This window comes from Anabrus simplex, chromosome 10 (assembly GCF_040414725.1).
Source record: "Anabrus simplex isolate iqAnaSimp1 chromosome 10, ASM4041472v1, whole genome shotgun sequence".
In the NCBI taxonomy this organism is placed as follows: Eukaryota; Metazoa; Arthropoda; class Insecta; order Orthoptera; family Tettigoniidae; genus Anabrus; species Anabrus simplex.
In genome coordinates this window covers 77064281-77089009 of record NC_090274.1, presented here as the reverse complement: position 1 = coordinate 77089009, position 24729 = coordinate 77064281, and the positions used below count along the sequence as shown (strand labels likewise).

Sequence of the window (24729 nt, the reverse complement as noted above, 5' to 3'; positions counted from 1 at the left end):
TGCGATGAATGTCTTCCCCGGCCACAATTTCTTCCACCACAGCAGTGCGGTGCGGTGGGGCATTATCGTCCGTTAAGTGGAAGTCCAGATCAACCTAACTACTGAAGAGTCGAACACGTGATCTCAGTACCTCATCAATGTCTCTCCTAGCACTAACAGTGCTCCTCGGACTACCCATGAATATGTGCAGGTCCGTACGGCCATTCAACATGATGCCGCCCCACACCATGACGCCGCCATCACCATACTGGTCCTTTTCCACGATGTTCCTGTGGTTGTATCGGCTACCTGGTGCTCCCCAGATTAATGTGCGACGGGAATGGATCTGCAAACTGAACGGGAATAATCTGTGAAGAGCACATGCCTCCATTCATTCACGGTCCAGTTTCGATGTTGATGGCTCCACAGTAAAAGGGCCCGTCGCTGTGCAGGAGTGAGCGGGACGCACACCGCTGGACGTCGGGCAAACGGACCTGCTGTTCTCAGCTTCCGGTACACAGATTGCCGGGAAACGGCAACCCCTGAGACAGCTGAGCGCTCCACCGACAATTGTCTTGCAGATGCACTGCGATTTCATCAGAAGGTTAAGGCCAAATATCGGTCCTGCTGTGGGCTGGTTACTCCTGGTCGACCCGGTACTGGCCTACGACTAACATCTCCTGTGTCTCGAAATTGTCTCCAAAGCCGGGAAATGAAACTTTGTGGCACATTCAAGAATACGGTGACTTCGATCTGTGTCTGGCCTGCTTCCAGGCGGCCGAGTATTCTACCCTGCAAAACGGCGTTCAAATGGCGTCGTTCTGCCATTATGTTGTCACGATCACCACGAGGCTACACTCTGCATACTACAACAGGGAAAACAAGACTGAGGGAATATGGGGCGCAGGCACTTGCCGCTAGTCAAAGCTGGGAACACTCCTTTCCTATACAGAGCGAACACACAAGGTTGGCAGGTGCATATCACAGAGATAAGTTTTTTAAGGTTCAACCTCTTCAATACAAATTACGAGTAGTATAAGATATTATTTACAGCATTTAATAATGTTACCGGTTTCGACATTTAAATGTTACCATCAGCAATAAAATACTGAATAAAATAGTGCTGAATAAAATAGTAAAAAACTTATAACAATCACTTGATACACTGCTTCTGTTGAACTGTATATGTGCTACTACTCAAACATCACGCCATACTTACGGTTGCATTTGAACCTTTGGCGTTAATTTGTCCGTCCTTTAAGACAATTGTTATTCAAATGTTGTCAAAGTGGAAACACAATTTTAGTTGACTACACCTTGTTCATGTAAAGAAATTGTAGAAATACGCGTTAGTATATCTCAATACACTCGTCTCAAATGGCTTACTGTGTTCGTTAAAATTATACAATGATGTATAAAAAAATGTATAAGTAAGAAACGGTTAAATGTAATCGGTTGTCCTTCCGTCTTCTTCTCTGATGTAATATAGATGAACTAAAATTTCCCAGTTCAGTCGGAAGGATCTGAATCAGCCTGATGCAAAATCAAAACGAAAGAATTATAAGTATTAAAATGTAATGGACCTGCACAAGCTAAAGTGTGTGTAATATACGGTATATGTGGCTCACCTTGGACAGCGTGTTGAGAAACTACAGTTTGTGGGAAGGTACGGACTGATACTGAAGGGTGGAGTGTAGTGAGGAGGGGAGAGGGGAAGGGGCGGAGCACTTTGGGGGAGGAGAGCATAGGAGGAGGGGTTTAAGGCGTGTCTTGTGAACAGTGTGGTAGGGGTTTGCAACGTGATAGGGTATTGTGTATCGTGCTAAATATTGACCATCTATTTGGAAGATCGACACCTAAAGATTTTAATTAAAAAATCAAAGAGAATGTTAGTTTTTTCTGAGATTTGGTACAGGTTTGAATTGGAGTTCAAGATCTGATCCAAGTGAATGAAACATTTCTCTGTGACGTCGAGAACGGGAGAAATTAATTTTAACAACTTGTTTCAAAAATTTTCAGTTTGATATGCGATTTTAGTGTTATGATTCTTCAAAATATTTGTAAGTCTGTAAATACCTTCATTGAAAGTAAAGGCTGAATAATGATCAGGTTTAGTTTTCTCTAAGTTATAGTTAAAGTTAACTTAAGCAATATCTGCTTTTACTGATAATGCGCTCTATAAATTATTACCCGTTGTATTTAGCTACGGAGCGAATTGTATGTAACTCTTTCTTTAGACATTCTTTATTTAGCGGAATACTGAATGCCCAGTCTACCATACTGCTGCAGGTAGCACATGTGTGTGCTTTGGGATGGAAAGAATCTTCCTTGATGGTAGTAGCTGTCTGTGTCGGTTTCCTGTAAATACTGTATTCATTAGAAGAAGGAAGTCTGTTTAACGTGAGATCTAGAAAATTTATGCTTCCATTTGACTCAGATTCCAGAGTGAACTTTATCTGCGGAGCAATATTGTTTACATTGTTAAGGGGGAAGCCTTTATCAGTAAATCCTTCGTCAAGGATAACGAGATTGTCATCTACAAACCTGGTCCAATAATTTATGTTCGCCAAATCACAATTGTTAATAATTGCCGTATGCTCTAAATAGTCAATGTATATTTCCCGCAAGTATCCCTTAACCCGGCGACCCCATAGCAAAGCCATCCTGCTGATGTATGCAATTATTAACACGGAAGAAATTTTTCTTAACTACTAGCTTCAAAATTTCCATGTAACCTTGGATCTCGAATTGACTGAGGTTACTATATTTATTTAAATTATTTGGGATAATAGGAAAAATTGTCTTAGTAATGACACTCGGATACATATTGTTATGTCGAAAGAATTCAACGTCTGGAAAGGCTGTATTTTAATTAATTAATTTTAATTAACTCAATGGTATTTTTCAAAGATTTATTTGATTGAAAATTATAATTCGTTCGTAGGAAATTTTGGATAAATTTTGTTAATTTATATAATGGGCTTGGCCTGTAATTGATTATGGGGCGTATGGAGACACCGGACTTATGGATCTTAGGTAAAACTTTTCGCTACTGGCAGTCCGGCGTTCATAGTTATTAGTTTTGTCTTCTCTTCTTCTCTAAATGAAACTTACGTATATTTTAGGGTTGATTTTAGGAGACGGTGTATCTCTTAGGACGGATATATTTTAGTAACCATAAAAAAGCTCTTAGTGAAAAATTCTTTGGTTTTTTGTGTGTAACCTATTTTTTCCATTATTATTGTTGTGTTCCCTTTATCTGCCCTATCTTTAATTTTCTTTTGAGGTTTATTACCTGTTCCTGTTCTACAAAATGTTTAAGGTTTCTATTGTTAGTAGTGGGTAATGTTCTTCTTTTGATATATAGATTTTGTTCAGTTTTCTCCTAATATCAAATCTGACCCCATCTTGTATTTCCGGGGGCATTTTATTAACAGCTACTTCTGACTCAATAATCATTTTGGCAGTGGCATTTATTATATTCGTGTTCGGCCAATTGTGTTTCTAACCTTTTTTCTAGTATCATGTTTTCCTGCTCTGTTAGTACTGCTTTTGACAAATTTATAATGGGAGGGTGAAATTTCTCAGTCATGTTTAAATGGTTATGATTTTCCGTTTCCTGTTTTGTACCCATTTTTCGTCGCATTAGCCTTAAGCGTGTTGATATTTTTGTCTAATACGAGCTGTTTTTGGGCTAACATTTTCTGCTCTCTTCTTGAAAATTTCTCCTTTGCTCTCAAGAAGGGAGCAGAATATATATTTAATTTCAACATAGTGACTAACTTCATATGTGTTATTTATTTATTTATTTACGAATCAAAAATTATTCTATTTCAAGTATTTAATTAAATGATAAAGCAAATGGAAATTTAGACACAAAGAAACATTATATTCTTTTGTAGATGTAAATAAGGACATCAGTACCAAGAGCAGAGCAGATTTATAATTTCAGCATATAGTGACTAATTTAATAGATATTATTCACTTATGATTTGAAAATTTCCTTTAAAGTCTGTAATATATGACATAGTAAGTAAGTAAAATTGGAACACAAAGAAATATTTTTTTAAATTTCAAGGTTGATACTGTATATAATTGTCCTGTTGATAAGTGTATTTGTACCAATGTACCAAGTCCAAGAATTATTGACATTTTGGCACCTCTGAAGAAGAGAGTAGTTAGTTCTAGAAACATGTACGGTAATTAAGTATAATAAAATATGTAAAGTACTGACAGGACAGGAATGTGTTCTATAGAAATTTGAATATCAGTCAATACGGACAGGATTAACCAACATGGTGAAAATAATCAATGCTAATAATATTCTCGCCATAAAATGGAAAGACCGAAAGGATGTGCATTTACTTTCAACTGTTGATAAGGACTTGGACTTTGAAGATAAAATTCAAAGAAAATGAGGTGGAGGATAGGAAGTAGTGAAAAACCCCAAGGGTATTGAAAGTTACAACCGGAAAATGAATGCAGCATATCGTCAAGACCAAGTCCTTGCATGTTTCCTAGGAACGCGATGGACTATCAAGGGTTATAAAAACATAATGCTGTATCTGTTGGATATGGCTATCTTCAATTCACACTTTGTGTTGATGAAGGTTACTAGCAGGTGGCTGCATTATACAGAATTTCTCACAGCATTTGCTGAGCGATTGTTGCAGAGTGCTGTTTTCCTGTCTAGGACAACAAAAGGAAGAACACCCAGTCAACACAGCCACCTGCGGCTACAGGCAAATGTGTGGGGACATTTTCCAGTGCCTATTCCTCCAACAGAAAGGAAAAAAACATCCTTCTAGGCCCTGCAAAGTTTGCAAGGGTCATAAAATAAGGTCCAAAGTGAGTGGCTATGTGAAAAATGTGGTATTTGAGTCTATCTGGAGAGCTGCTTCAAAAAATACAACATGATGATTTACTACTGAAGAATGCGAAGCAGTTAATGACCAGTTAGGCACTGACCTGTGATGTATATAGCTTTGAAAAAATGCCAGTTTTTGACCAATCCTCAATATACAAAATTAAAACAAAATTTTTGGAAATAAATAGTTTTCTGTCTCTGCAGGTTAGATTATTAGTCAGGTTCCAATGGGTTAATTAAGTATAGATTCAGAATTTACCTGATTTAAGAAACCATAGAAAACCATCTTTGCAAGAATGGCTGAAAGATAAGTGCAATGATGTTCAAGGATTTAGGTCCTAGGAAACGTAGAAACTGCATGCAGTTAAATCAAGGAAGCCTTTGGAGAAAGGAAAACTAGATAAGGAAGAGTAGTGATGGGTGATACAACAGTGCCAAAGGACTGGATATGGAGGAACATAGTCAACAGCTTGCTGATAATTCTATGAAACTGCAGTTCAATGATTGGGCTTATTTCGTATGTGCATTCTTCCCACTGTATCCAAGCAAATCCCTTCAACAACAGCTCAGCTGGAAAACACTTCTAGCAAAAAAAAAAAAAAAAAGAGAAAGCAGAAAAATGGCAGGAATATATCCAACACCAGTATCAAGGTAAAGAAGTAGATGATAGGGTTTTGGAAAAATAAGAGACTGTTGGTGCTGATGAAATGGGAGTCCCAATTTTGAGGTCAGATTTTGAGAAGTTTTCAAAGACTGAATTATAAGCAAGGCACCAGGAATTGATGGCATACCCTCGGAATTACTGAGTGCTGTAACAGAAACCAGCACCGTGAGGTTATTTCCTTTAGTGTGCAAGATACGTGGAAAGGGAGAACTGCCATACAGATTTTGGTAGAACGATGTCAGATCTATTCCGGAGGAAGCCGGTGCTGACAAGTGTGAAAACTATCATACCATTAGTTTAGTGTGGAAAGACAATTTGACACTGAGTTTGAGGACATCAATTTGGCTACAGAAGAAATGTAAGAACACATGAAGCAATCCTGACTTAACGTCTGATCTTAGAGGATTGAATTAAGAAGGACAAGAACACATACATAGTGTCCTTAAAAGAACAAAAGGCATTCTTTATTAGATGCCGAGAAAGAATAATAATTTGCAATCTGCAGGAAAGTCAGTCTGCTGTGATAAAAATCGAAGACTGTGAGAAAGCAGCAGTATTCTATAAGGGAGTGATGCAGGACTGGAGGTTCCCCTCCTTTATAACGTTCATTTATAAGAAAGAGGCAGTAAAGAAAATCAAAATCAAAGAAGAATTTGAAAAGAGTATCGCAATCAAAGGAGAGGAAATCAAATTTCTGAAGTTTGCTCACGATATTGTTATTATATCTAAGTCTGCAGAAGACCTGGAGAAATTGTTGAATGGTACCGACAGAGTCTTGGGGAAGGAGTACAAGACCAAAATAAATAAATCCAAAACGAAAGTAATGGAGTGCAAAGAATGAAGTCAGCTGATGCAGGAAAAAATAGATTAGGATATGAACTTCTAAAGGTAGTAGATGAATATTGTTACTTGGGTAGTAAATAAACTAATGACAGCAGAAATAATCTAGACATAAAATGCAGACTGCAGGCTAGCACAAACAAGGAAGGCCTTTTTCCAGAAAACAAATTTGCATCATTCAAACTGTGATAAACGGATTACTTAGATGTTTTTGAACACATTCATCTGGAGCATGGTGTTGTATGGAATGAAAACATAGACAATAACTAGCTTGGGAAGAAAAGAGGGTAGAAGCTCCTGAAATGTAGTGTTAAAGATAAATACTGAAGGCGAGTCGGGTAGATCAAATCACGAATGAAGAGATGGAATTAAACTTGTGAGAGATCAATTTGTCTAAATTTGACAAGAAGAGATAGAATGATAGGACATATCTTAAGACACCCTGCACTTGTTCAGTTGGTTTTTGAGGGAAGTGTAGTTGGTAAGAACAGTAGGGGTAGACCAAGATATGAATATTACAAGCAGATCAGAGCAGATGCAAGGTGTAGTAGCTATCTAGAGATGAAAAGGACACCGCAGGATAGGGGCACATGAAGCGCCGCATCAAACCAGTCTATTGACTGATGACTCTCAAACAATAACAAGTGAGAAATTGTATCCTGGTTGACAGAGACTGCAATTCGTTTCCAAGAGGACATGCTGAGAACCTGGTTATATTCATTAAGCAAGATGAACAAGCCACTTCAGTGCACTTATAAAATACATTGTATTTAAGTCAAATATGGTCATACTGTATTAAACCTTTCTCCATAACACCCAGAACTGAATCACATTAAGCTGATATGGGCGAGTGTCAAGAATGACATTTCTGAACAAAATGTGATGTTCAGAATGGAAGCATTTCTATAATTTTTTTATGCCAGTTGTTTTACATCGCACCAACACAGATAGGTCTTAAGGCGACGATGGGACAGGAGAGGGCTAGGAGTGGGAGGGAAGCGGCCGTGGCCTTAAGGTACAGCCCCAGCATTTGCCTGGTCTGAAAATGGGAAACCACGGAAAACCATTTTCAGGGCTGCCGACAGTGGGGTCCGAACCTACTATCTCCCGAATACTGGATACTGGCCGCACTTAAGCGACTGCAGCTATCGAGCTTGGTCTCTATAATTTATGGTGAACAAATTGCTTCTATTATAAATGAGGACTGGAAGTAAAATTCGTGAGAATGTAAATAAATTTGAAGAACTGTAATTTCATGTGAAAGTTTATTGGACCACGGTAAACATAAAAGTGGGAAGTGAAATTGACAGATATAGTGACAGTGATGGAAACAATATTGAAAGCGCAAGAGAAACTGGTAATAAAACCACAGAAATGCCAGTGGAAGTGAAATAGGCCTAGATACAGAATATGGTGAAAGAGTAGGAGGGGCATTCTCTAAGAGATTTAGTATGCCTACATATAGTGATCCATAGTCTTCTATCAAGTGATTAACATACTGAGTTATGTGTAATGTGCAGTTACATGTGTGTAATTATTGGAAGGATTTGTGAAAGGCTTCCAGGAATATAATTTACGAGGAGATTGTATGTTTCATAAGGCACGCATTGTACAATATCCTCACTTATACTCTCCTATGTACGCTCGAACCTAGTCCTTGTCACCTTCCACTACAGCGCACTTCCTGTCCTACCTTTAATGAGTGTTCTCTACTATTCGCAAAAGCTCTACCCAAGCATTGTGACTTTGTCCTCAACACAACAAGAGCAATGCAAAAAAGAATTCTACACCATCAGAAATCTTTCTGATGTACAGCATACAGGCAGGCAGGGTAAAAAATATGGTATAACTAGAGAGTAACATAGGACCATTGTGCTGAAATCAAATGCTGGACAGAGAAAGCAGAGTCCATCTTCATTAGCTTGTGGCAACTCCTATCCTGAAACGATATCAGAATAAATTGCAAAAAGAGAATAACAAAGTGCTGCGTCGTCTAAACCCTACTAAATACTGTAGAGCCCTAAACATTTTATTACCATCAGAAAAAAGGATCCAAAATTTCATGATGTGGATATATAATGGCAAGTTGTGTAATTCCTGTGGGTTATTTTCATGTCGCACCAACAAAGACAGGTCTTATGCTGACAAAATGATAGGAAAGGGCTACGAGTAGCAGCCATGGCCTCAGTTAAGGTACAGCCCCAGCATATTAATGATATGAAAATGGCAAACCATTAAAACCATCTTCAGGGCTGCCGACAGTGGGGTACCCCACACAACGAGCTGTCGACCTCAACTTATCAAGATAATTTAACTCAAGAGGCTGAAATACACGTAATAATAATAATAATAATAATAATAATGTTATTTGCTTTACGTTCCACTAACTACTTCTTAAGGTCTTCAGAGACGCCAAGATGCCGGAATTTAGTCCCGCAGGAGTTCTTTTACGTGCCAGTAAATCTACCGACATGGGGCTGTCGTATTTGAGCACCTTCAAATACCACCGGACTGAGCCAGGATCGAACCTGCCAAGTTGGGGTTAGAAGGCCAGCGCCTTAACCGTCTGAGCCATTCAGCCCGGCTGAAACACATGTATCACATTATGAGGACTCCTAAAAAAGACAGTCTTTTACAAGTAATACTTCGAGGAAAAAATTTAGGCAAAAGAGGACTTAGAAGAAGACGGACATCTGGGATCAATATTTTGTAGAAATGTGTAGGAGCTCTTTGGCACGTGACAAAAGGAAGATAGCCATGCTCATAGACTAAATCCAGTTAGGGTAAAGTAGAAGTAACAGTGAAGAAACCAGCCACCAGAGACCATGCAGTGGAGGGACTTTGAACAATAATAGCTGCTATATAATACCTAGCCTAAAATTTCACACTACATGAAGGAAATATGAAAAATCATTTCAAAATATTGGAAATCTCACTATACATCTTTACAAGGATCTCCAAAATGTCTGCTTTAAAATGAGGAGTTGCTAAATTATGTCTATTCAAATGTTTGTTAAAATTTTCATTATCAGAAAAATGTAATCAAAATATTAGATTATTTCAAATGTATTCACCTGTGTTTCTCTTGGCACTGCCAACTCTGATTTTGGTTCTTCTTTCAAATGCATCTCTTCAGATATAAGTTTGTAATTGTCCTGTGGAAAAGTAAATATATTAGGCTAATTTTTCAGACACATCTGGAAATGTATTTATATATGAGTGGGCTTAACAATTCATCATTTCCTAGTTAATGAGACAGTTTCAGTTTCAAATCTTTATTATCATTTGTCATAAAATCTCCATGCCACGTATCCATAAAAGCATGACAACTAAGAGACCTTCAGGAGTGGAGGAATGACCTGTTTGTATGATCAGAGTTATTTTTGAAGAGTAGAACAATTATATAATAGAAAACCTTCCAAAATAACACCAAATGATCAGGAAAACATACAGACATACTTACAAATATTCTGCTCATTATAAAAAAACCAACCCTGAAATATTAAGAACTTCAAAATTTATCACTGTTACCTTTGACATCCTGTACCAGCAAAGAAATCTCAGTTGGAAAGTGTATCTTCCATATTTTCTCTTGTATATGAAGTGCTCAGCCTGAAGGCAGGGAGGATCCTCAACAGCTCTGCCATCAGCTGCCGTACAGAGCTAGGTGTCACTGAGGAGGCAAACTAAGGAAATGAAGACTAAGGTAGTTTTCCATTGCTTTCCTCTTCCAGCCAGACAGTGCTGTTACATACCAGTTTTCTCATGTTCACTGAGCTGTACACACAGACCAGCTCTTTCACACATTCTCCTATAGGATCTGGCTGTATTAGGAATGGTGTTACCCATACTGCTCATATATCAATCACTTTCATATCGTAAGAGACAAGGATGAGACTGAGACCCAAAATACAAGTGACAAACTTGTTCTGGGCCAATCCTGAAGACAACGGGCATTGAACACACAGTATCTCACCAGAGATGGATTAGGGCAGGCCACCTCATAAGGATGTCATAAGCCCTAAACAACATGAACCATAACCTATAGGTTATCTACAGTACACTATCATAGAGGGCCTGTATGCCAGACATCAGTGCTCCTTGTGAAGGCACGAGCACATATGGTCAGCTGACAGGGATATTGCAACTTGCTTTACGTTCCACCGACACAGATAGGTCTTTTGGTGACGATGGGATGGGAAAGGGCTAGCAGTGGAAAGGAAGTGACCGTCGCCCTAATTAAGGTACAGCCCCAGCATTTTCCTGGCGTGAAAACAGGAAACCACGGAAAACCATCTTCTGGGCTGCCAACCTGGGTTGGACCCACTATTTTCTGAATACAAGCTCACAGCTGTATGACCCTAACTGCATGGCCACTTGTTCAATACAGATATATTGTGCATTGTGACAGGACTTCATATGTATTGAGAAGCAAAAGTTCAGATTGTTGTCTCAAGAATGCCAGTCCTATGTTCAGCATATGTCTGCACTAATCAGTGTAACTAATCCAAGATTACATTTTGTTTTAACTAAGTGTTACTGAATTATACCTGACATTGCTTTTGCAATTTCTGTTTGATATTAAACCCATTTAAATGTTTAAACAAAGGAAGTACTGTGAGACAGAGTTGTTATACATTTGATCATGTTTCTAATTTCCTTTTTAAAGTCCAAGGAATTAACTCAACAAAGGGTTGAGGGAATGAAAAGAGACAAATTTTATTCCACCCAATACAGCAATTTATGCTCTACACACTTCGAAGTTAAGCACCTGTATCTTCTTCTTCTTCTTGAACTGTTTTTTGGGCTCCTTAGGTAATAATTTTTGCCCAGTAAATATTCTTATGTAGTTAGCAAGAACTATATAAATAAATAACCTTGCGGAACACTAAATGAGACACACGACAGGAAACACAATATACACTTGAAGAAATTACATAGCGGGAACAATTACTCAAACAATTCCTAAACTTCAAGTAGAGGGTTGTAAGTCTTCTTTTCCTTGAACTATGTTGGATCTCCGTATTTAAAATTTGTCGCTCAGACAATGTTCGTATGAAATTAGCAACAAAGATAGAAAGAAATAAACATGTAGCACTGAATAAGACACAAAACATCCAGCAAATATACAGCAAACCTTCAGTTCATGTCTTACTTTTAATGGACGAAGGTTTAACAGGTTATTTTGTCCTCTGATTTACGTCAGGTTTATCAGCTGCCACGGATACAGCCATTTTCTTCTTTGCCAGTCTCAGTTTGGCTTCTTGCTTTTTCGTAGCAATCTCTTCTGGAGTACACTGACGAGGTTGGGAACTGGAGATGCTTCCAGTTTCAGAAGAATCCTCTTTAGGATATAAGTTGCCCCTGTCATTATAGAACGAGAACATAGAATGTACACTATCTTGTAACATGTGAAGAACATGAGATACCTGTTGATTATCACCCAATAACTGGAGTAATTGGGAAAGTTTACTACTAATGTCCCGTTGTAAATGTAGACGTTGCCGTTGGATAGTATTTACTGACGGGGGCTGGGATACATTGCCTGACACTGATTGGTTACTGGAAGTGGCAGGTACCGATGAGACCGTGATATGGGGAGTAGAGACCTCTGAAAGGGGTTGGGAATCTGGTGCCGGGTGTGTACGAATAAGATTTAAGTAACCAGCGTGATCATATCCGGGTGCAGGTACCGGGCGAGGGTTATGAGTAATAATTTGGGTAAATTTTCGCTTTCTAGGAAGCGTACGAGTCATAGGAGTTACAGGTTGTGTTAAAGGGGGAAATTGTTGCGGGTTTCGATCTGGAAAGTAACTGGGAGGGTGAAGTTTAGACATGGCGTCATGAAAAGAGATGTTTTCAGTGCTCATAAGTTTTTGATCTGGATTTGATGCTGTTGTTCGGGGCATGAATCAGAACCAGTCAAATGGGGCCCACTACAATGAACACATTTGAGAAAATTTTCTTGACAGTCTGCAGTAGCATGATTCAGAGAGCATCGACCGCATCTATTAGTATTTGCCCTGCAATTTTATCTCGATGACCATATCTATGACATTTACGGCAAAGTACAGGAAGAAAAATAAACGGATCCACCTCCATATACACACTATAGAGTGACACATGTGGAGGCAATGCCTGTCCTCGAAATGTTACTTTGACAGAACCTGTAGGTAAATAGTCCGTTTTATCTTGTTGTACGACACGTCGATTGAGACGTTTAACTGATTTGACTGGTACTGAAGAATTTAAGTTTTTGAGAATCTCGTCTTCCGTGATTGATTTGTCAACATCACGAATAATTCCCACATGCATAATGTTAGAACTGGGTATGAATGCCTTAATTTTCAAAGTATTATGCAGAGGATTAGTTAAGAACTCATTTGCCTGTACTGCAGAGGAAAATTCAAGTTGAAGGCGGTTCCGCCCCTTACACATGATAGACTTAACAAGAAGATTATTGTCATGAAATTTGCGCCCCAAGGCCATTGGGTGCAAACGACTGACGTTTTGCGAAATTAATAGACTCCACAAACACAATATAGGGTCCATAATGAGTAGTAGAATATTTTCCGATGATAACAGACGAAGTAGAATCCGAATTGAGTGGGTTAGTCGACGCGTCCGTATTTTGAGAAGAATCACTATTCTGCAACGCAGAAAGAAGTAATGAATCATCTTCATCCATACGAATGACTACTTCACGTTCAACCAGTAACTTTAATGGATCGGGTGATTCATCACCCCCCACTGAACTCTGCCATTTCCCTCACACGGCAGTATGGCACTCACACTACACCACACTCGCCCGTATGTAACTCTCCAACCGGACACACTAAGCAAGACAACCGAACTGGTTCGCTGCAAGGCAGCAACTGATGAAGTACCTGTATCAAATGACCAGTGGCTATTACTGCGATATATGACATGGTTCTAAGCATTTTATTTTCCCTCCAATTTGCAAACAAGGAAAATAGAGTGCTCACTGCCAATAAAACCGTTATATCCCAGTAGAATTCGCGCATGTCGACCACAGCATTTATATAGAAACTGTGTTATACTTTGTTGAGGTTATTTTATGTCAGTGTATCATGAGACCCTTTCCAATACTGTATTTGTGTAAGCAAGATGTTCGTGTTTAATTATAAAATGTAATTCGTGTATGGTCATTACAATTGGCGACGAAGAACATTTTTAAAACTTCAGAGGAAAATGATAACATTGTGTCTGAATACAAATATGTTCTGCGATTACTGACTGAACGGGAATACGACTGTCGTGTTACGTATATAGCCTCAACTACGTAAATATCATATTCCTAACATTCAATTATTTTTAACTCAAACATTCCTACATGAATGCAGACCAGTTTAAGCAATTTTTGACGGCAATGCGTGCCAATCAACAGGCACTCTTAGATCAACTGAGAACTCAAGCACCAGTTCAATCTACTCAACCTATTATTAATTCCAATACATTTTTAGTTCCACCCTTCGAATGCTTCAACCCACAAGCAGAGAACTTTCGAAATTACCGGCAACGTTTTGAAAATTATCTACAATTGAAAAATGTGTTCACCAACAAGAAATACGCCGGTCAGATACTACTTAATTCGTTTGGATCTACGAGTTATAACACATTATCTGCATTAGTGGCACCAAAACACCTAGTGATTTCGATTATGACAATTTAATTGAAACCCTAGAAAAACATCTTTGTCCTAAGAAGAATCTTCTTGTAGCCCAACATAGGTTTTTATCCACTTACCAGCTTGAAAATCAACCTATTGCTGACTATGTTGCTACATTAAGGCGTGTTACAATTGACTGCGACTTCAATTCTACATGTGAATGTAAGGTAAGCATTGCAGATGTATTTCTAAGAGCACAATTCATTAGGGGAATTTATGACAGTTCAATTCGTGAACAATTACTCCAGGCAAATGTTCAAGAATTTAATGAAATTGTAACAAAATCTATCGCTCTTGAAGCATGTAAGTTAGACAGCAAGGAACTATCACCATCAGCTGTATACAAGGGCACTTATAATGATTCTGTTCAAAAACTCAATCACAAATCAAGGCAGGACGTATCTCACGATGATCAAAGCCAAGCAACATCGGTAAACAAGGCCAGATCAAAAATTGACTACAAGGAATTGGGAATTCAAAATGTATGTTTACGTTGTGGTAGAGACAATCATCTAGCCAAGGACTGTAGGACTGATTTTAACAATCTGAAATGCAGTTCATGTGGAAAACTCGGCCATATTATGAAAGTGTGCATACGTACTTTGTTTAGCAACGAGAAGCAATTCCAAAATCGACTCTCATTTTCTTCAGGAAGAAGATATTACTCAGACATTCGGTGTTAGCCATATAATAGACATTTTTCAATATCACGACTATCCACATGCTACAGTTCTTATAGAAGGAATACCCCAGAGATTTGAAGTAGATTGTGGGGCGGGTTTTACCTTGCAATCACGTTCGAGTTTCAAAGCGCCTGACTTACGTGTACAACTCCAGAAATCAGATGTTGCATTTCGTTCTTATACTAATAATGTGTTTTTACCTGATGGCAAGGTTAACGTTACTGTTTCTTATCAGAATAGAACTTCATTTGAAGAGTTATATGTAGTACCGGACGACTTAGAACCACTTCGGGGGCGTGTCTGGATCCGTCACCTTGATATTAATCTTCAAGAAATTGACCGTGAAGCGGAATAAAATACTAGTCATATCGATGTACAGTCAGTACAGTATTACTGAGATAATGAAGAGATTTCCAGAAATTTTCCAAGAAAAGATAGGGTGTGTGCCAAATTTGAAAGTGTCTCTTCAGCTCCGTAAGGATGCCAAGCCAGTCTTTCATAAAGAACGTGACGTTCCTTATGCTTTGCGGGAGAAAGTGGAAAAAATAGACGATTTAGAAGCAGGTGGGATAATCCTAAAAATCAATTATCTTACAGTGATTGGGGTTCCAACTAGTAGTGATTCCAAAGTCCGATGGCGGAGTTCGACTTTGCGTTGATTACAAGATAGGCGTCAATGACAAATTAGTAGCAGCAAACTACCCAATTCGGAAAGTGGATGACATCCTAAATAGCTTGGAAAACTCCAAGTACTTTTGCCGTCTGGACATATATAAAGGATATCTTCATCTCCAGGTTGATGAAGAGAGCAGCAAGATCCAAACCATATCAACACATCGAGGTACATATCGCATGCCTAGTCTTTCCATTGGCATAAAAACAGCTCCGTCCGAATTTAATAGAATCATAGATCAAGTTTTACCTGGACTATCAAAAACTCATTCATATTTTGTGACAATATTATTCGTGGTTTTACAAAAACAGAATGTCAACAAAACCTATTTTCCTGCCTTCAAAAGCTCAAAGAGTTCGACTTACATCTAAATCAAATGAAGTGTGCTTTCTTTGAAACCAGCATCGAATATCTGGGCCATGTTATTGAATATAATAAAATCATGAAGTCACCAGCAAAAGTTAAAGCAATACATGAAATGCCTCGTCCGGTCAATACAGACGATGTTCGAAGATTTCTTGGAATGATAACATATTATTCCAGATTCATTCCAAATACTTCAACTATGACCTACCACTTGAGGCAGCTTCTCCGCAAGAATAAGAAGTTTCATTGGACTAGTTCTTGTGAATCAGCATTTGCCATACTAAAGGACGAGATTGCAAGTGATCGAGTGCTGACACCTTATAATACAGATCTACCACTGGTTCTAGCTTGTGACGACAGTCCAACAGGTATTGCTGGAGTCTTGTCACACATTGTTGATGATGGTGAAAAGCCTATCGCATTTGCTTCAAGGTCCTTGTCTTCAGCTGAATGTAACTACAGCCAGCTGGAACGTGAGGCTCCAGCAATTTGTTCGCTGTCAACTATTTTTATATGTATCTATTTTGATAACAGACAATAGCCCACTTACCTGAATCTTCCATCAGAATTCAATATTGCCAGCTATGACTTCTGCTAGATTGTTAAGATATGCATCATTTCTTTCGGGATTTGACTATGAAGTTGAGTATAAAAAAGGTTCAGAACATGCCAACGTTGACTGCTTGTCAAGAGCAGCGACCATTCAATCACACATTTCAAAAGATATAGTTTTCAATGAAGTAGTTCATAAACTCTGTTATTCAACTATCACTGAAATAGCAACCACGGAATTAAATCCTGACAGTATTCGAATTTCAACAGAAAACGATGAATTGTTATCAAAAATCAAAGCAGAGCTCATGTCATCTGAATCCATAGACAATGAATTCACAATAGATGATGGAATCTTATTCAAGGGTCAAAGAGTCGTAATTCCGTCAAAACTCCAGCCATTAGCCCCGAAGGAATTACATAGCACACACACAGGGATTACTAAAATAAAACAATTAGCAAGGCGTTATTGCTACTGGAAGAATATCGATAAGGATATTGAGAAAATGGTAAAATCTTGTCAGGCCTGCGCTGACATTCGATCCTCTCCAGCGAAAGCAGCGATTCACCATTGGGACGTCCCTACAGACAACTGGAGCCGCGTCCACATGGACTATGCAGGTCCATTACAAGGTTTCTACTTCCTACTAATTGTTGATGCAAAATCCAGGTGGGCAGAAATCAAAGTAATTCGAGAACCTCCGACATCTGCGAAGAAAATTGAGCTATTAAGTGAAATATTTTCGTTTCATGGATTCCCAACAGCGATAGTCGCTGATAACGCTACAATATTTGCAAGTGACCTATTGAAATCCTTCTGTAGGGAACAGGGTATATTCCAAAAAGTCACAGCTCCTGGATATCCAGGAACTAACGGAATGGCTGAACGAAACATCCAGACGGTAAAACGTCGACTAAGAGCTATGTCGAATGAGCCCTTGTCTATATCTAGAAAAGTGCAAGAGATCATTCTGAAATATCGTGCCAACCCTCTAGAGTGTGGAAAATCACCAGCTGAACTGTACCTGAACAGACCATTACGGATCAAACTAGACTTTATTCGCCCATTCAAACAGGAAGGAAATCAAGAGGAGACTCATGCACATCGCAATCTAAGCGTGGGAGACCGAGTCCAAGTGAAATTCTATGAAGGGAATAAAATGTCATGGAGGTATGGAGTAGTCATTGAAAAGTTCGGTCATTTACATTACCAGATTCAGCTAGACGATGGTTATCGCCTCAAAGACATATTGACCAAATACTTAGGACGGAGGTTCCGAAGAAGACGGGAACAATCACTGATCAGAAATTAGGCCCAAATCAACAAGAAGAACGTCCTGAATATAAACAAACTTTCATTTTCACTGACCGGATGAATGAAGCAATCCCTGGGAGTAATCAAGGACTCGAGGCAGAAGAAGACATGCAAAATCGAAGACTTGAAGCAGAAGAAAACGGACCTCCACTCCCAAACCTAACCTGCCGACCAGACAGGACACGCCGTCCACCGCAGTACCTTAAGGACTATGTTACTTAAATGATCACCAAATTCTCTTTCTTCAAAATAAGCGTGGGAGACTGTTTTATTCCAGTAGAATGCGCGCATGTCGACCACAGCATTTATACAGAAACTGTGTTATTCTTTGTAGAGGTTGCTTTATCTCAGTGTATCACGAGACACTTTTCATCGTGTTTAATTATAAAATGTAATTCGTGTATTATATATATATATATCGTATGGCTTTACAAGTACACACACAAAAAATATCAAATGGAAATGTCCAAATTTGACAACCAGTCCAGAGCACTCGGAGTCACTTGATGTAGAAGCCTCAGATCACCATTAAATGCTCGAAGTGGGTACTCCTTAACGATGTGTTCCATTGTCTGCTCCTCCGCTCCACAGGCGCAGTCAGCAGACGAACGGAAACCTCATTTCTTCAACATGTAGCCACACCTCCCTTGACCCGTCCTAATTCGGTTCAGCTTCGACCAGGTTTGACGCGGCAGTTGGAATCCTTCAACCTTCTTTGTTGGATCTTGAACCAAGTGAGCGTAGTTGGGTGGATGTTCATGCCAACGCTGTCGCCACTCAGAGGTCATGTCGAAAGAGCTGATACTTTTAAAATCAGTCCAGGGTGGTTTGCGTGATTTCAGACGAGTTGTTGGTGGGTGTTGTAGGGCATCGTACAAGGGAGAGTTCTTATGAGAAGAGATCTTCTTGAGCAAGTCTACCCTAGCTGCTTTCCTCCTTAGATCTGGCGGGGCAATATTAGCTAAGACAGGTAACCACTGAATGGGAGTAGATCTGACAGTACCAGTGATCACTCTCATGGCTTCATTAAGCTGGACATCAATCTTTGTTGTGTGAATGCTGTTTTGCCATACAGGAGCACAGTATTCACCAGCAGAATACACAAGAGCGAGTGCAGCAGTGCGTAGGGTATTGGCGTCCGCACCCCAGCTACTTCCGGCAATCTTGCGGAGTAGATTCACTCTGGAGCCAAGTTTCTGAGATAACGTGATGCACTGTTGTTTGAATGTCAAGGACCGATCCAGAGTGATTCCTAGATATTTGGGATTGTAGTTATGCGGTACTTCGGTTCCGTCGAAAGTCACATGTAGCTTCCTATGGGCTTCCTTATTATTTAGATGGAATGCAGTAACCTCAGTTTTATTTGGGTTAGGTTGAAGTCTCCATTTATGGAAGTAGTCATTCAATTTCGTCAGATCACTTGTCAGTACATTCTCACAGTGCATAAGATCTTTACTCTGGAAGACAAACGCTAGGTCATCTGCATACTGGATTTTCAATGAGTCAGTGTTTGGCATATCATGAATATACAAGTTAAAAAGAATGGGGGCCAGAACTGATCCCTGAGGTAGGCCATTGTTTGGAGTCCTCCATCTGCTACTGTCCGTTCAGAAACACCTTAAAGCGTCTGTCAGAGAGCATGTTGTTCACTAGAAACGCCAGCTTTTGACATGGGATGATTTTAATAAACTTCGACATCAAGCCATCCCTTCACACAGTGTCATAAGCTGCTGTTGGGTCCACAATAACTGCAGCTGATCGGAGACCTCGTCATAACAAAAACATAACCAAGAAAACCCACCACAGGAACTTGTTAAAATTACAGTATATAACGTGGGGACTGTTAAATAGTTTAAGTAATATGTTGGATTGGAGTCGGCCAAGACATTGGAAGCTTATGGTGAAATAAAAATCAATGAAATCGTATGTCCGATTACTACACGTCCAAGTGTGACAGAAACCCAAGTAACTCGCTCAACTGTACGAACAACAGGCAACGGATTGACGGTATCAGCAAAAATGATAAGCTCTGAACCCCGTGGAATCTCATTAAGTTACGGTGGATAATATGTCGCGGCACGAAATACAGAATGAAGTAAATATCGCAGTTTCTTCAAGTAAAAGTTTAATACATGTAAATAAATGGCGAGAATATCAATGATAGAAATGTATCGGAGGCCATGGAATGAGTTGGGTGGGCTAAGTTCAATCTGTACATGATGGTCTTACCTTGCCTATCTGGTCCGATACGATTCGATAATTGAGACTGGTAATGAAATTGTCGATTGGTAACCGAAATGTTATCTGACGGATTATTAAATTAATTCCTTTGCCGACCTAAATGATTATATAAGAGTACTCTGTACCAAGAAGTCAGGTGTTTAATTGTGAAAGACATATGGAAAGCTATGAAACATGGAGAAGTCTTTTAAAAGCAAACCGTCTGTTAGTATTGTAATCTAGTATTAGATTTTGTTTCAATATAAGAGAAGTTTACAGTTCTGTTGAAAACTTAGAGGGTATTGGAAGTGTTGCACACGCATTGGAAGGAGATTAGACGTGAAGCTAGATTGTAATACAATATTGTCAACTGTAATAAGAAATAACATTTGTAAAGAAACGAGACACGTGTCTGGTTCTCTCAGAACATTAAGGCAAGTGTTGTATTGTGAATGATATTAATGCGAGTAAATCTATACTAATAACTTATTACGATTTTCAGGTATCTTGAAGCCAAGTACTATTGGAGATGACACTGAGATGGTGATGAATCCCAGCATGTTTTGCTAAGTTACAGTATACGGTTTCAAATGACCTGACGAAAACTGGGATGGATACTAACGGATAGTATACCAATACTGGAAGATGAGAGGTGTCTTCTTCCTGAAGCCAACGAATGATGAGTACTCAAAGTCAATGTCTTATTATCCCGCTATGTAGCTGCTTTTAATTAGAGTAGTATGTTTTACACTGTCAAATTTGTGACATGCCAAATTACCCAACCTGAAGGCAACCGTTTTATTCATCAATCATTGCCTTACGATGGGTAGGAATGTTGTAAGTTGTGTCGCGAATGATCCTGAATTATGATATATCGTACGCTATGTCGTGTGAATCTAAGCGGTCGCTAGTAAATATTATGCAGACAGATTTAGGCATGGATAATACCCGTCTTAAGATAGTGTCAATATGAAGAAATTTCAGTTTAATTTATGGTCCGAATATATATTAAAAGGAATCGGTAATAACATGTGCGAGATTTAGAGTCATCAACGATGCTATTTTTATGTTAAGCGTAGTGTTCGCGAGTGTAATTGTCATGTCATGTAATGTAATTGTGATGTTGTTGCGATGATATTGCGTTAATAATGGTGTTAAAATGTTTAGTCTTCGTAATGTGAAGTGCCTGAGTATATTTTTTTAATGAAATGAGAATTCGTTGAGCATGACTTGTGTGTAATATGATGAAAGGTTTATTGTGACAGGGTCGTCGAAATATGAAAATGATCAACGTTATATGGATCGTCGTGAATGTGTTACTGGGATTAAGCATTTTATAGAATGATAGGCTGATTTCACGGAAGACACCCGTGTTGCAGAGTCATTGTAGTTTTGAAACCATTGTAGTTGGTGATTAGCATGTTTTCAAATGTTCATTATTTAGGTGCAGATGCTGGTGGAGCTCAGAAGAGATCAATTTCATTTCTCATTTGTTCAATGTTATAGTTTGAAAGATTACGATGTTGTCTTATGTTATTCGATCATTTTCTTGGCCTGAATGATAATGATGAGCATAGGTTACCGGTGCAATCAAGTTGTTAGATATATTTTTAATGAATTAAGCGATTTAAACATAATAACGGGATGTTGAGACATTTGTTTGAGGTCAGTGAAAAGATATGCCAAGCCAACGAGAATTTATTATTTTTTTATCCATCAGTTTGAAGATGAATATAGTGAATGATGGACTTAGTTAAATATAAGCCTTCAGCATTGTGGTATGGATTTTCTTTTAATTTTTCTGATTGATTTGAAGTTATCATTGAAGTTGTGAACGAAATGTTGACAAGAGTCAGAATTTAAGATTGTTTCCTTTTAATTAACGTAACATTCAATCATTTCCAACATCCATTTGTGTTGCTTTTTTTATTTTCTTAGCATTGTAGATGTTATTTTAAATATTCTTTTGTCATTAAACGGAAAATACTTCCATGAAAAGTTATATTTTCGGTGTTCTCATTTGATGGTATAAGGTATGTCAATATGATAGCCTAAATTAAGATATTAATTAGGAATCGTCTTCTTACGTCAGTCGTATCAACTTAGAGCCAACGATACGATTCTGTGACCCAACTCAATGAACTTTCACGTCCCTAGAGTGGAATCTCTTGTATCTCCGCGTGAGATACTTTATCATCAAGAACCCTGAATTTAGAGATGCGTGAAAGGTCACAGTAATCTTTCCCTAACCATTTGCTGCTCCTATTTATCATGCAATTTAAAACTGCAGTGATCTGGGCGACAGTGTTTTAAAATTGTTTTAATTTTGTTTTTAAATCACCAAACCTATGAACAAAACTACAACTTTTGTCCCATCCCTAAGACATTAAATCAGCAACTGGTGCAGGCTACCAGGAAAAAATCAGCTGAAATCATAGCAAAGCATATAAAGAACAGGAGGAAAGTCTTCCATGAGCAAGATATCATTGAAGGTCTTCACAAGAAACATAATGATTCAGGTCTCAAAGTTCTGGGTACCTATTCCCAAGAGGTGAACCAAGACCTTGTCAGGATTCAGGCCAACCCAACCATGCATCGATATCCCCAGTATCCCTATTGTTACCAGTACCTCAAGAAATATTTACACCACCACATATTCAAAATGTCACTGGGCAACATCTATTGATGACAGTCCAGGTTTTAGAGTAGAGTTTTTAAAAGAAAGAGAAAGTTAGGACTCTTTCACAATCAATCCTCGGAACTTCGATGTTTAATGAAACGCCTGTTAAGAACAACTTGGTGCGGCATAATAAACAGTTTTGTGTTATGTTGACTTAGGTCAGGGATATTTAGACACTGGTGAGTATGAAGTGGCCATGGATGTATTAGACTTTGTGGTTGCAACACTGAACAGGAGCTCAAAAATACACGTGAGTGGAGGTCTCATACAAATTATCACATGGTCAGCAGCTGTGAAGGGATTGCGACTAATAGCCTTAGGAATGAAGTTTGTTGGACTGATTTCCCTGTGTTCTTTTCCACATGCAGCAGAGTTTGAGCAAAAGGCATTAACTTTCCTTCATGCTACTCACAATATAAACCTTGCAAATAATTCCCTAGCAGAAAAGCAGGTTCTCAGAGATGGTAGTGCTTCAGACCAAGAAAATATTACTGAAGTGAAATACCTGGAAGATCTAGGTACTATTACAGGAAGTGAAAGGCCTGCACACTGGTTATAGATTAAGGAGAAAGAATGGGTGAGACAGAAGATAAACATTTCTTTACGTGCATAAACCTTCAGTAATTCTGTGGCTATTACCCTTAAATTTTGCAGTGATCTGGGTGTTGCAGTGTTTACTGATTGTGAAAGTACCATTCAGTTTGCAATGTTCCTAAATCTTGCGTTTGATTTAATAAATCCATGCCATCGTACGTGCAAGCATACCAAGGCTGCAAACAGATATTCCAATGAGGCCAAAATCTGTTCTGATATTGAAAAATGCGTGAGTTATCCTATGGCTCATTCCACGTTAAAAAAAAACAGTATTGCTCTTACAGGCCTACAATGAGTGAACATACCACCTCCGAAACACCCATAATTCCTCGTGATTAAGGGGTATTATCCTGTACTTTGTAATGTATTATGAAACACAGATTAAAAGGATGAAGCATTTTTGACCGTCAGATATTAAAATAACTACATAACATTTTATTTTTCATAAATACATTCGTAGGGAGGAAGTACAATGGCGGGAACAGCCACCGCTTCGTCGCCTTGCTTCATTTGCCTTCTATGTCGCTTTGGTACAAGCGTCTGTGAACCGGGGGCAGTTCACTTCTGTAGTGAAGTCACGTACAATGTTTCTTTATTGCATGTGTGTTTTTAGGCTGTAAATCAGAGCGTACTTTTTCTTGTACTGAGTGATAGTTATGGAATAAGCCTATGGGTGTGATTTCTTTCTTTAACATTAATATCGAGATCTTTTGTAGAGTCATCTACAGTATTCATTTGCTGCGTCTGTTTCCTGGCCTTTATATCAGTGTGAACTTGTCTTGTGGTGAATGAGTATTATGTGATTAATTAGCCTACTTGTGTGATTTCTTTCTTTTAACATTAATACCGTGATTTCTTTTGTAGAGATGTCGTTTACGGCATTTATTTGTTGCGTGTGTTTTTCAGCCTTTATATCAGTGTAGAGACCTAATTGTGTTCTGTTGAGTGAGCGTTATATGATTAGCCTACGTGTGTGATTTCTTTCTTTTAACATTAATAGTGATTTATTTGCGTTATGGCTGAGAACGTCCACAAAAATAAGCAGAGAGGGATACTTAGGAAGAAACAAAAGCAAACTGTGCTTAACATCTATTACCTTTCTCGAAAGGATCCAGATAAAAGTCTCAGCTGGGTGGTTAAAGAAACTGCTGAAGCAACAGGCATTTCTGAGAGGACTGTTTATAAAGTGCGATCAGCAACCACTACAGGACCTTTGGCTTCTCCGATTAAAGCAAGAGAACGTAAAGCACCACGGAAAGACAGCAGGTGAGTCAAGTTCAATGATTTTGTTCGCTGTGGTGTAAGACGTAAGGTGCACGAGTTTTTCCTTAAAAATCAACCTCCAACCTTGCGGCAAGTCCTACAGTCTGTGAATAATGATAAAGACCTTCCCGAGTTCAAAAGAACAACTTTGTATCGTTTGTTGATAGACATGGGTTTCCAGTACGAAAAGAAAGGTAATACAGCTCGTTTGACGGAAAGAGAGGACATTATATCTTGACGTCACAAGTATCTCTCAACAGTTAAGAAATATCTTGACGAGGGAAGGAACATCTTTTATACTGATGAGTCATGGGTTAACACAGGGCACACAGTTGGGAAAGAA

General features: G+C 38.7%; 1 protein-coding gene across 1 annotated transcript in view; it reads right to left on the bottom strand.

Annotated features, from left to right (window-relative positions):
* Positions 1–24729, bottom strand: part of LOC136882141 (uncharacterized) — a 112638-nt gene that overhangs the window by 73631 nt on the left and 14278 nt on the right. Inside the window, exon 3 of the mRNA XM_068229341.1 lies at positions 9425–9505. Coding sequence (XP_068085442.1) covers positions 9425–9505 — 81 coding nt within the window. The remainder of the gene's footprint in view (positions 1–9424; positions 9506–24729) is intronic.